Genomic DNA, 15,202 nt, shown 5'->3' with positions numbered 1-15,202 from the left:
TATACATATACATATACATACATACATACATACATACACATATATATATATATATATATATATATATATATATATGTAGTATGTGTATGTATATATGCATACTACTTATACACTCAAACAAAATATATATCTTATACACACATATAAATAATATATATATATATATATATATATATATATATATATATATATATATATATATATATGATTTTCAAATGCCGTTAAATATCTAATTCGCTCTACCTGAGAAATAATGCCGTAGGGTAATTATATTTCATAAGTGATTTGTAAAGACAGCCACACACACACACACACACACACACACACACATATATATATATATTCAAGTATAAAGGCCCATTAAAACACTATGGTTTAAGCTTTCAACCAGAGTGTTTTAATGTGCCTTTTAATACTTGAGACGTGTGTGAGTGTGTGTGTATGTATGTATGTATATATATGTATATATATTATATATATACATATATATATATATATATATATATATATATATATATATATATATATATATAATTGAAATTACCTCTATTTAAATCTTAATGTTAGCCTTTTTATTATTATAAGCTAAAACCATTAAGTCAAAAATACTCTTAAAAAATTTCTCTATTTTCTATTTCAGCTTATGGTAATCGTGGCTATTGTTGGCCTAGCTTTGCTCACCAAAATGGTTATGGTCTCAGTAGCATAGATAAAAAACAAAATTATGAAGGGGTGAGTTGATTATAATAAAAATATTATTCATCACAAAATTCATTTTAGTTCCTCTTCTGCCAGCTGAAGTTCGTTTTTATATATGATACAATATTCTGGGTAAACCAGCGCATTTCAAATCATTTTGCTTCCTTCGTCACTATTTTCTCATTCCTGACACCCTATAAATTCAGACACCTGTGTTATTCTGAGAAGACTTAATTCAAAATTTACCGTGCACAATTTATTATAATGATTTTGAAAAAAAAAGATACAGTTCCTTCGTTTTAGTTAAAATATTTTTCATTTTTTTCCCGGAATACACTTTGAGGATACAGTTATATTTATTCATTAATTTACAGCAGAAAAGTTTTAACAATTTGGATTGTTTCACGTTCTCACTACAAATACATTTTCATGGGTTTTTTCTCTCTTGAAGGATGTTCTTCTAGCTTTTCAACAAACTTAATAACAGCACGTCATCCTTATCATGCACTTATTCTGTGGCTATTATCAAAATATGTGCAATTTACAAATAATCGTTATTCCCAACCCATATCAATTATCGAAGTATTATGACAAGGCGAAAAATTACACAATAAAAAAACCTCTTGTACTTAACTACTGGTCTTTATTTCCAATCTCAAAAGCAAAATGTGAAACGCCACACAGGAAAAATTGCAACGCTCATTTGCCGCTAAAGCACAGATCTCAGATAATGACCAGCTTAATAACACATGCAACAAAACCAACATTAATTTGTCATTCCAACGCTACTATATCTGAGGTGAATTTCTTTAAAACTGAAATACCTTGAAGTATCTAAATAAAATGTATAAAGATATATTTCAAAAACTGGATAAAATAAAGCCATTAACATGTCTTCGACATAAAAGACACAATACAAAAAATTAAGTAAAATATCTGATGTCGCTTCTCAATATCACTGGATAACTGCGGGCTTTGCACAAAGAGCTTGGCTTGAACATTTTAAAATTGAACATGAAAGGGGACAAGACAACGGAATACGCAAGGAGATTTTCATGAAAGCGACGTCAAATTGCCAGAGATTGAAGGATAATAAATAAAAGCCTCTATACATGTTTCATAAAGAAAATATTTATCTTTCTGGAATAAAAATGGTGATCAAGACTGCAAACTTCCACCAGTGGGTTTGGCATCGTTACGAAATTGTCTTTCCGCGTCCTTTTTGTTTTCATTTTCAAATACCAAGCTACGATTACCAAAAGCAAAAGCTCTTCGTCACTTTGGTTTTCCTTCACAAACACCATAAGCTGCTTTCTTCTTTCAATACACATCAAAGACAATGACAATAATAATAATAAAAAAAATAAACTTATGAAGCGTAACCAATCGTTGTTTAGAGTATAGTAAATTTTTGGGGAAATTTTGTAAAATGCTTCCGTAATTCTTCACTTTATTTTGCTAACAAGCAAACCAAAAGTCAAACTAAAAGAAAAAAAAGAAGAGAAAAAAAAAACATAATCTTTGGGGAGGCAAGGAAGCCTACGAGTAGCCAATTCATATATTCTGCCAGCTTTTGTGCATTTGCATTTAAAGATAGCAGAGGGAATTTGCTGAGAGCAATTAGAAAATTTTATGATGAAAGTGTATACATAAAAATTACTTGCTTGGTGTAAGAAACATTGTAAGACATACAAGTATTATTTCATCATAACAGAGCAATATTTTTTTATGGAGAAATTAGAGAAATCAGAGAAAGGATGTAAGAAGATGCTAAGTTATGAAATACGAAATGGGGTTATGAATAGTTACGGAGTGGCTGATACTCACAAACGAAACAGTATTAGTTAGCGACAAGGAAGACAAGTAGCAGAAAAAATCGCGCGCGCGCGCGTGTGTGTGTGTTTGAATCTGACTTACTGTTGTGGAGCTTTTTTGTGCAGGTATGTAAAATATCTGTAAAATATATACTATACATATATATATATATATATATATATATATATATATATATATATATATATATATATATATATATATATATATATATACTCTTACAATCTGAAGTTACGCATATTTTTAATTCACAGAGAAAGTGGGCCCAAGGCAGCAACATCTTGGGTATATTTCAGGTATGGTAGTTTAAGAGTCCCGAAATTAAAGAAAAATCGCATAAACATTTGGACGTTTGCCTATGAAAAAATCAAGAATTCCACCCGAATAAAGAACTTGAATTTGAGCTACCTATTTATCTTTAGTAAAGTATATACTTTACTTATCATGTATTAAATACATTAAGAACCATTCGTTCTTTTTCCCTATTGCGCTTCTGGACGTTCTATTTTGTGGAAATGAGTTCGACGATTACTGGCTTGTTACCTAAGGACATGCTCTTGCCATTCACAATAATAAAAGAAAATAATGACAACAAAATCTACAATATCAATATAAAATATGTCAGAACATCATCTAAATATTGTCTATTTTCCCGTGACTGATGAAGCATTGGTCGATTGCAACTTCGTATCCGACATTTACTGATACGAAAATATAAAAACTCGTTTCAATATAGAAGCTATTACAAATTCTCACGGAAACAAGGGAATTACTAGATTTTTTTTTAAATGTTGAGAATGACCTGCGCCCACATATCGCTTTACATCACATTCTATGCATATTCCGTCCGATATTTAAATTGTCTGATGAATAAAACATTTGACACTTTTCAAGTCTAATCCAGAGGAATGAAAGCAATACTTCAGATCAGCTTTTACATCCGGGAAAAAGGTTAGCTAACGAGAGGAGAGAGAGAGAGAGAGAGAGAGAGAGAGAGAGAGAGAGAGAGAGACTGGTGGCAAGAGTATTCTGTTTACACATTATATATCTGTATATATCTAGTATATATGTGTGTACTTATGTATACATATAAAAGTCTAGATATAATCTACATTACAGCTATAAAGCACCCATACGAGGAGGGGGGGGGGGGGGGGGGGGGGGGGGGTAATTTACGTAAAATCAAACCCACATATTGCAAAGAAACAATTTCGTCAATATTTACGGATCTGAAAGTACGCGTCAGCGTATTTGGAAACAGTAAACTGTCGAACGAGCCAATGAGCACGTAACTACTATTAATTAACCAGTCGAATCATATGGGCGGGGTCAAATTCCAAGACAAACTACTAGCAAAAAGCAGGTGCAAAATGTTCAAGGCCAACTGGAGTCCTATAAATGTTTCACCGCCGCAACTCCTTTCATCAGTTCGATCAAGTCGTCGAAAAGAAGAGGAACGAAATGTTTCACACAGTAACTGAAGCTTCTCTCATTTCTGTTTTTGTTCAGGAACTACAGTGAAAGTGTTTCACTTGTGTGGATAGCGTTCGCAACAATGCAACAGTGACTACACATGCATACACCCAAAAAACCAGTATATAAAAGCATATGTCCGTGTACATACATACATATAATACATAGTATGTGTGTGATATATATATATATATATATATATATATATATATATATATATATGTGTGTGTGTGTGTGTGTGTGTATGTGGGTGTGTGCGCGCGCAAGTGTGTGTGTGTGGTGTGTGTGTGTGTGTGTGTAAATTATCAAGTGAATTATCTTTTAAATAATACCGTGAAGGACCGAGTGGAAACCACAGAAGTGATCGACTTTTAACATTTTTCCACAAAACCAGTCCATTCCAAAAACTTTTTCATCCCAAAATTAGGTTTACAGCAAACCGTATATTGCAGAAACAGTATCCAAACTAATATGTAACAACGCTCATAATTGTGGTTTCTTTTTACTTTTTTTACAAATTCTGATTACATTCACGTACTAAATATACGTTTTCATTCATAGTGTTGTTGCTTTGTTGAACAGTCATTCGATGAAAGTAATCGGCATATTACTCTAGTAAAAATCCCATTAATGGATAGATATATCATCGCAATGGATTCAGACTATCAGTTTAACCTTTTCTACTGTATGTAAACAAGGGGAAATAAAATTTTAAATCTTGGCTGTGTAGAGCATCTAACCTCTACTGCTGTATGTAAAAAAAGGGAAAATAAATTTTTAATTCTTGGCTGTATAAAGCACCTTAAAAATACACGAACAAGAGTTTTTCCATTTTCCCTTTCCAGCTTGTGGTAGTCCTGGCCGCTTTCAGCCTCGCATTGGCCCACCCCGACGGATACGGTCACGGCGGAGGAGATGGCAAGGATGGCTACGGAGGGGTAAGTGATTCTGGAGGAAAAAATATCATTCATCTTCCTTCACTTCTATATTTGTCTTCACCCAAATCGACTCGTTTTTCTTCCTAGTGCGTACAAAGAAGTAGGTGAATGAATATTCCATGAAGTAGGTACTACTGCTAATGGTCTGCTCACATATGAGTTTGATTGAGTGGTTGTCACAATGACCGATAGAGGCCTAGAGGTAAAGTAAATGAATCGTACTAAATTACAACACTTACCACCAGATTCTGAACCACAAGAGGACATTGAAACTTCCATTCATCTCTCTCGCCTTTACAATTATTATTTCGAATCGGCCATACACCAACGGATATATAATACATTATCTCCTAAACATAATAATACACAACTATCCAACAAAGCGAATATAAAATATGGACGTTCCCTAGATTGCTTCAATGAACAGGGGAAAACAGTATTTTAAACCGTACCCTCATGATAATCTTACAAAAAATGTACTCCGAATATTGTTTTGAAGAAATACGTGTCAATTTTATAGTTTTCGGTATACTTTCCCTTCAGATATGCTCGTAATCTTCTCTTCTTGTGGAAATTCTCTCTCTCTCTCTCTCTCTCTCTCTCTCTCTCTCTCTCTCTCTCTCTCTCTCTCGTATATTATTTGGTACGCTACTCTATTATGACCGATTGACAGCGTGCCATTGTCTGTCACACTTAACCTTTCATTCATATCCTGTTTTCAAGATAAACAATAAAACAAGGCCACACTGGGATTATAGAATTTAGTTATTATCCAACACCTCTCGTGCAAAAATAGAAAATGGTGTATAATAATTAGAAACATTTCCATACATCTAAGTTCATGAAGAAAATTCACTTTTTCCCTCCTTCCATACAGGCTCCTCTACCTTACTACTTCGACTACAGCGTCAAGGGTGACTACAAAGGACCTAACTTTGGCCAAAGCGAAAAGTCCGATGGAAAAGGCAACGTCTACGGATCATATACCGTCGCTCTCCCTGACGGTCGAAAACAACATGTAAGTTTGTTTCTTATTAAAAAAAAAAAAAAATAATAAATAAATAAATAAATTAAGCTGAAATGAAACGAAGAAAACCTATGATCAAACAAACACCCAAGTGAATTTTTCATCACAAGATTTATGCCCTCTGTACCTTCTTTGACTTTCAGGTCGATTACACAGCCGATCACTACAACGGATACGTGGCTAAAGTCAGCTATTCCGGAAAAGCCCAGCATCCGGCTTATTACGGACCAGCCGTTGTTTTCGATCAAAACGGAGGTGGATACCACTAGCGTCCTGGAAGCACTTTTTTATGGATATCACTTATAAAGTTATGCCTTTAGTTTGCCGACAATAAAGTACTGAAATCTTCTTTTTTTTTTTTTTTTTATCACTACAGCACCAAACATTACAGCTATATGCATACATACATCTATATACATCTATATACATACATACATATATATATATATATATATATATATATATATATATATATATATATATATATAGATATATATAGATATATATAGATTAGATATCTATATATATATATATATATATATATATATATATATATATCTATATATATATATATATATATATATATATATATATATAATCTTATATATATAATATATATATATATATGATATATATATATATCTAATATATATATATATATAGATATATATATATATCTATATATAAACATAAATGAAAACATAAATATTTTTATATATAACAGCATTCCCACAAGTTACCTGGGCGTTATTTTCAAATCTGCCATTTTGGAAAGGCATTAAAATATTTTCCGATTGTAAATATTGTCCCAGGATTCTGGACAAGCTCTCTCCGAATCGTTGTAACAACCTGGCCTTAAGCCTCCACGGTTTCTTGCTTCTTATAACTACGCCGCAAGACCATAGTTTAAGGCCAAGGTTTTGGTTTGAGCATGACCACCGTGTGTCTACAGGAAGCCGGAGCGTTTGTGCGATGATCAGCTGGTGATAGAATTTCTTTTGATCCGCAGTTGTTGATTCACCCGAGAAAGGGGAGCTTGTTAGGTAGTGCTGACGAAAGGTTTTACTTTTCTAGGATAGAAAACTATTACGATGGCTTAGTCTGTCCATTTGCACTTATTTTGTCCGCCTTCAGATCTTACAAACTACTGAGGCTTAGAGGGCTGCAAATTGCTATGTTGACTATCACCCAACAATCACCAAACATACCAAATTGCAGCCCTCTATTCTCAGTAGTTTTTATCTTGTTTAATGTTAAGCTTAGCCACGGGCCATGCGTCTCACACTGCATCTGGGGGCAACCGAGTGCGGCTAGGTCGTAGGTGAGAGTTTCGTACTGCAGCACATTTTTCATACAGCATTATACGCTGTACAGAAAACTCGATTGCGCAGAAGAAACTTCGGGGCATTTTTTACTGGTTTTGGTGGTGATTTCAAATGTTTCTAGCATTAACAAATGATAGCGCTTCCTCCAGGAAATGGTGTCCAAGGTCCTTGTTATGGGCGGTCGTGTACTGACTTACTTTCTTTTTTGAAATGAACAATGTGAAAATAACAAGTGAGACGGCGGCCGAGAAAGATTCGAATCCTTTTAAAGTATGAATAAGACTCCCTCGCTCCTCGTGAGGACATAGAGCTTGAACATGACTTCTTGTTTTACACGAACACAGGTCTTGTCAAGAAACGGTTCCTAGGAAATTCTGCGAAGTCTTGTTTTTTACAGTACCTAGCTGCAAGCTACTCTCGCCGGATGTTAGTTTCAAGAATGAAGATATTTTCTATGTATCGTCATAAGCCTTGTAGTTACTGGACACGTAGTGCTTGCGAAGATGCAATGCATTACAACCCTAAAATGATTCTCTTTGTGTTTTAACAATTTACTTATTTTTTATCTATCTATTTGTCAATTTGTTCATATATATTTTCTTTCTTAAAAACTTATCACTTCTTTTAGTATCTCCCATTACTTCTGCTACTTCTTCCTAATGAATACGATATTCTTTGAATACTTGAATTTCAAGTCAATAGCTCCTGTGGGGTTGTTCCATATCAATAGGGCTCAACTGAATAATAATAATAATAATAATAATAATAATAATAATAATAATAATAATAATAATAATAATAATAATAATAATAATAATAATAATACTGCAAAGCTTTATGTCTTCTGGCCGGCTGCTCTCGGTAGCCCACTTGCCCGGGATTCTTTAAATTATATTCTTTAGCTCACCTTCCACTGCTTCAATAAGGGACCGAAATCGTTCTTTTATACTTATAATAAATATGTTATGAGATCATCAGAGTTACTTTGGTTTTTAGCAGAAGAAAGGCAGTTCTTTAGGTATAATCTATCCTCAATGAATATCTGTTGCCCTAATCAGTGTTAAATATAGCTGGTAGTTAAAAGAGCTGAAACTAGAATGAAGACGGGGCATGCTACTAGCAACTGTAACGAAAAAACAAAAATAATGAAAATTAAAAGGGTGCCCCCTTTTGGAGCAACCCCTCGAGGTGGAATAAAACAAAACCGTACGGGTGAAAGGATAGACCTGTGTTTTGGAGCCACTCACTTGGAACGAATGAAGGCTGACAGGTTGGTGATAACCGCGTGGAAATCGGGAGTATTAAGACGAAGACCACATAGAAATAGCTGGCGAGGATAGGCCTCAATGACCATGAGGTGATAGATTGCGTGCAATAATGGGGAATTGTGAGTAGGAGGGGGGGGGGGTATGAGAGTTCCGCCATGTTGTTAATGAGGCTTCCATGTAAATGTATGTGGCAATTACTTTTCTGGAATTTCTCAGCACAGAATGTTTATTCTCGATTCAGCAACTAAAGTATGAATATGTTAAAGGAAAAGGTTTTAAGGTTAAAATATAGTAAATATAAACATAAACTTATTTATCTATTTACACACACATGTATAAATTATATGTATGTATATAAATATATATTATCTTAATATTAGCATACAAATACGCACCCCCAAAAATTTAAAAACTAAACTTGCCGGGAAGAATGACGTTGCAATGGTAAATAATCATTTACTTTACGTGGAAATCTCAAAACTAAATAAAGAAAGAATTATTTACCTATTTTAGTTTGAAGCAAAATGTGACGTCAGAGATGCGAGATAAAGAAAATGGAAGTCGTGTATATCCCAGACTTAACTTTTCTCGTAAAATGGCTACGATATTTTCATGCCGAAGACATTGAATTATGGATACCGACAAAATTATACTTCTGAGAGAAAGAGTTGTTTAAGACAAAAAATGGAAAGAATATGGAGAGAAGGAAGAGGGGAAAAAATACTTTAGAATATCTTGGATAGGGACGTTAACACTTGATTAAAAAATACATAGTACACATCACCCATAAATAAATTTCTTCTATATACAAAATTGTTTTGGACTTATTTATTCATAGAAAACTTCTCCCAATATTTAAAAGAAAGCCATGAATCATATGTCACGATGTTCCAATATCGAATAAAGTATTTATCAGTTACAGAAAATAAAAAATAATTCTATGAAAGTAATTTGATACACTGAAATTTATGAACCCGCAAGAAACACTAACGACAATAAAATGTAAGGTTAGTGATCAAGTAAATCAATCATTTGAATCATACACAAACCATTATACAATATAACGGTCTTTGAAGGATGCTTCAGATTGAAACGATAATTGGAAATGACATTAGTACATATTTGGGTTGTGTCAAAATTGTAGGCATAAATAAAATTTTGCTTAGCGTACAGCACTCTACAGACTTAAAACTTACTATATATTAAACAAAACATCAAGCAAAAAATAAGTTAAAAATGCCACCAAATTCCTCGGTTGTGTAACAAATACAGCAGTCTTTCTACATCGTTTAAAACTTTGAAATACGAAGACATTTTAAAGCAGACCCCTAATTCCTCTAAAACACATTCTGTAATTCCATCTACATCAACCAAAAATTCCCCAAAGTGAAACAATTCTTCAGAAAGAGTGACCCTCACAAAACCTGTACCTAACCTATACTTTCGATGTCCGGCGATTACATTCTGAAAATATATTACTATATATCATTATATAATATACGTATTCCTTGATAAATTATTTACTGGTGAACATTTTTACTGAAAAATTGTAATTATTATATTTTATATTCCTTGATAAATTATTTCCTGGTTAACATTTTTACTGGCAAACTATAAGCAAAATATTACTAATTTTAACATCGGCAAAAATGATTTCATTAAAAATACCATTATATCTATATTAGCGCAAACTTAGAATATAAACAAATACTTGAGAAAAATCCCGAAATCATCGTCTCCCAAAGTAATACGTGAGTTAAACTCTTGCCGTCTTAAACTTACTTGAGAATATTGGTGTACACGTAGAAAATTTGAACACGAACAACAATAAATTAAACGGGTCACATTCTAAAATTCATTACTTGCATGAAATGCACAAGAATCTTAAATTTACTTTTAGCAACTGAAGTAAATGGAAAATATAAACAATGCTTTCTAAAAAGAATGGAAAAGATCAGGGAAAACTAAAAGAAAAATAAATAAAGATGGGGACGAGGGATGAACGGGAGGTTGAACACAAACATATATACTGATTTGTACTGACGACTCTGTCAGTTCTTTCTTAAAATTACCGAACTCAGGATGCTTCAAACGTTAAGTAAGGATCAACATCTTTTGCTGCTCCTGTTTCCGAGGGGACGGTCAGCGTAATGCTCTCATCAATCAGTCCCAAAGGAGAGAGGAGAAAGAGGGAACGGACATGACAGCTGGGGCTTGACCCTTGAGACCGGAATATTGAGCTCTCTTACGGCAGAGACAGCAAAAAGCCAAGGAAAAGGGAAAGAAAAGAATACCACAGCTCATATGTAGAGGGAAGCCGAGTCACTGAACCTGGAAGTCCAAGGATTGCTGTTTTACACAGGCTAAACAGTTGATAAGTGCGGACAATCTCAAGATAAGCGTAGCGGGAAATATACATTCACAAAACAGGCAGTTTGGCCTAAAATGTCTAAACAGACTTTCCTGAGCAACCAATAAAATATTCCCGATACTTGCCGCAAGTACCAGTAAAAACTAACTATTCATTACATTTACAAAGCTGCCGATTTATAATATTCATTTCCTTGGCAAGTCTGAATTATAAGAATATTTTAGCTCATAACATCACTGTGAGTACAAAAACTTCAAGAATAAACGTACAAGTAATAAAAATGAATTTTGCCTGCCGCTCCCGACATATTGTCAATTATCACGTGATAATTCGTTTCATCTGCTCTAAAAATATCAGCACTAATAGTAAAACTGGTCTATTTTAAACATCAAAAATTATATTCAAAGATTCAGATCATATTCATTCTCACAAGGGATAATCACAATGACCGTTTTGTTCGAAGCAGGAGACGTCAAACTCTTGAACCTGTCTTAGCATTAAGCTTTAAGAAAAGATCACATTTTCTTTTAGGATGTGAACATCGTAGCTATTTTAAATCTGGCAGCGGCGGACCTTCATGGTAATGACGGAGTTACGGCGGAGGGTTACGACCACAATGGAGGATATGGCAAAGGTGGGGCAGAGGGAAAAGGACTGGGCATGGAGGAGCTTATCAGTGAAGGATACGGAATTTTTTGGAGGTCATGGTGCAAAGTCATGATGGCAGCCAAGATGAAAGTCATTGAGATAGCCATGGGGGCCGGACATGGTCAAAGAATAAATACAGCCATGGCAGTAAACATGCGGCTGAATAGTCATGACGGAAGTCATAGAGGGATCCATGGAGGTATACCCGGGTCTGATATGGCAATAGCAGTGGTCATATCCAAGGGCAAGGATATGGCCATAGGTATTCATGAAGGAAGTCACGTAGTTGGATATGGTATTTACAGTGATGATGAAGGAAGCCATGGGGCTGAAAACGGCATTAGCTTTATAAAGAATAAACAGCAGCCACGGTGAAAATCATGAAGTTGATTCTGGCACTAACCGCGGTCACGATGTTCACATGACTAGAATTGGTATTCGCCCCAGCCATGGGGGTAGACATAAGGCCGAATTTGGTCATGGGGGGTATGGTTTTACCACAATTCACGGAGACAGCTATGGGTCAGGATACTGCATTAGCGGCGATCATGGAAGTAGCCTCGAAGCTGGATATGAGCATAGTGGTCAGCATGGTGTCATCAATGTTGGTGGATGCATCCATGGTGGGAAGGTTCATGGCAAATAAGGAAAATGTGGTTTAGGAGAAAGTATACAAACCTCTTCCATGTTTCATTATTTCAACTGAAATCTACAGCTATAAGCTATTAAAAGGATATTTCCTAAAAACTTTACGCAAAAATATATTTCTTAAACAAAGATTTGGTTGTCCAGTGAAAGGGAGCGTTAGATTCTTTGAAACATCACAAAAAATAAGTTATTCTTCTCAGACTTTAATCCAATTTAAACAAACCTCTGTTACTGACAATGCTTCTCTATGAAAGGTGGGAAACCCCTTTAATGACCTAATGATTGTTCTTCCATATGAACCACACTATAATATGCTGATCTGTCAAACGGTCCCCCAAAATGACCTTAAAACTCCCAAACACGAACCCTTACAGTACTACAAAGCTGACTACAGCCTCAAAGATGATCAAAAGAGGCCCAAGTTCCGACCAAGTGAAAAATCTGATGTACAAGATGTTGTCGGATCCTGTTCCGTCGTTCTCCCAGACGGTTGCAAACAACTCGTAAGTACAACAACGTAAATAGGATATCTAACACCCTGCCAAAAAGAAAAATAAAACGATGTAAAGCATTTTATAAATACATTAATGGGCAATATGCAAATGAACGAATTAAATTAATCGAAGACTATCAATATGCAAATAAAAAACCGATCCTTCACAAGCATTATCATCTGAATAAAGACATGCAAATTACCAAATGATGACGGGTTTACTTAATCGTGCGCCGTTCCATCAATAGGCCTAACCAAGCAGCAGATTCAGATAGGCCTAAATTCACCTGATCAGGGTATTCCTTTAATCCCTAGATCAAATATGAAGCTGATCACTACAACGGATTCGTCGCCCACGTCAGCTACAAAGGGAAGGCACAACATCCGGCCTATTATGGTCCTACGGTGGTTTTCGATCAAAAGGAAGCCAGAGGACACCCCTGACGTTGTATTCCTCGTCCTTATACACCATACTCCAATGTGCCTTAATCTCTTATTTAAAATATATCATACCTTATTACTTTCCTGACTACACCTGAATGCATTGGAATTACCGCGAGTTAATGGTTTCTCATCAGACACTTTGTCCTCCAAACATAATATTATCTAATTTTCAGTCACTCTTTCTCATAAAATACCGACAACAATGCACCAAATCGGAAATCAATCCCATTGCGGCATTTACATAGCAATAAACACACAAACACAGACACACATACACACATACTACCAACAGAGAAGACAATTAATCACAATGCAATGTATTTATTATTTAAAACAACCAAGGGTATGGTTTTCTGAAAAAAAAAACATAAGAAATTCACAAATGGTCATTTACCAACAAAACACAGGAATCTAAAATAGCAACAAACCTAGTGTTTGATTTTATACTAATACACAATCTGAAACTTTACAGTGACTAAAATGATAAAGAAAAATTTTTTTCAAAGAAAGACATAGTAGATGACGACTGTTATTAACTTATGTTTCATTTTCAAAGAAGGTTTGCAAACTACTTCGCATTATGATCACCTGCTTCAGAATATCTAGTTTTGCACAAACGCAAGATGAAAGAAATCAAGGCAGTTTTGAGAATCAATGTTTCTAACAAAACGCTCCCCGAGACATCATAATTGGACAAAAGAACTTTGCTTTAAATATTTCCTTCCCTTTTTCGCTCACTATATTTTGTATGTTTTTCTTTCTTTTCCAAGAAATAAGTTCGTTATTTTTCCAGAAAAAACAAAACAGCATAAACAATAATATTGACGTTAACTGCTGACGTTTTCTCAAGGGCGCACGACTACATCATTTTTAATTTAATTACTCTTTTTCAGATAATTAATAAATAAACAACAGAGTGACATTAAATACTGAATGCAGAAGTAAGCATGCGAATAAAGTAATATAAAAAAGGACGCTCTAATTGATATCAACCTTGCAACCCTTCACGCCGGGAAATATACTAAACGAAAATATGAAGGAAAACTTTTACAAATGTCTTTAACATCTGATATTATTATAAGCGCATTCATTTTTATTCAGAACGTCTTTATCCTTAATCAGTTCTGTACGACTGCGAATTGACACGCAAATGTGCACTAACATAATAAAAAATAAGCATAAATTCCGCAGAAAAATCTAGTAAGTGAACCTACGTAATCTCCACGAGATTATACCAGATCTGAAAGTGAATATTCTTAGAAATACAGGAAACTGAATACATGAAAAATGGACCGCTTTGTTACCAGGTTTTAATTAATTTCCGAGATGAAATATCCTTTCTAGTAACAGCCGTTGCAAACCAACGGTGGAATTCTAAAACATTCGCAAAACAGTTTCCACTGTTTTTCGAATGCCTTTCCCTAAAGCCTCATCAACCTTCGTTACAATAGGGCAAAGTTTCACTAAACGGTTAGGAATATTACAGTAATGTGACTAAGAAGAAAAAAAATCTATTTTCAGTATCACAACTAATATTAATATTAAACACCGAACTCTACATGAATACAAAACCGTTTAACGACATGAAAATGTAATAATTTTATCCTGGCACTTCCACTTCTGATTCTCGATTCTCTCAAAGAGAGAGAAGAGAGGAGAGAGAGAGAGGAGAGAGAGAGAGAGAGAGAGAGAGAGAGAGAGAGAGAGAGAGAGAGAGAGAGAGAGAGAGAGAGAGATTTTGCTTAAACAAGAAGAGACTGCGAGCAATTTCTTGGTGTTTTTAAAAGCGAAAATACGAGGGCGCTCAGCTCAGAAATAGCACAGATTTTTGTGACTATTCTGAATCAAAGCTTTCGAGTCATGTCTACAGATCTCAATTTCTAAAGGATAATCCTAACTCCCTTGTACAGCAAAAGCCTTACCTTCCCCAGACAGCTGAGTAAAACCTTGGGTCATTTAGCAAATGGAACAATACTTTTACGGGACTCTCAGAGAAAAATCTTTAGCTCATTCTAACAGATAAAATTAACTTCTA

At 34.5% G+C, this 15,202-nt stretch overlaps 1 protein-coding gene across 1 annotated transcript; it reads left to right on the top strand.

Annotated features, from left to right (window-relative positions):
- The first annotated feature begins 3,962 nt into the window (after positions 1-3,962).
- LOC135201262 (pro-resilin-like) lies at positions 3,963-6,318 on the top strand. Its single transcript, XM_064230133.1, has 4 exons — positions 3,963-4,005; positions 4,851-4,943; positions 5,821-5,961; positions 6,114-6,318. The coding sequence occupies exons 1-4, from the start codon at positions 3,994-3,996 to the stop codon at positions 6,237-6,239; spliced, it is 372 nt and encodes a 123-aa protein (XP_064086203.1). The 5' UTR covers positions 3,963-3,993; the 3' UTR covers positions 6,240-6,318.
- The last annotated feature ends 8,884 nt before the right edge of the window (positions 6,319-15,202 follow it).

This window comes from Macrobrachium nipponense, chromosome 28 (genome assembly GCF_015104395.2).
Source record: "Macrobrachium nipponense isolate FS-2020 chromosome 28, ASM1510439v2, whole genome shotgun sequence".
Classification (NCBI taxonomy): Eukaryota; Metazoa; Arthropoda; class Malacostraca; order Decapoda; family Palaemonidae; genus Macrobrachium; species Macrobrachium nipponense.
Note: the sequence above shows the minus strand (reverse complement) of the source record. Positions and strands in the feature narration are given on the sequence as shown.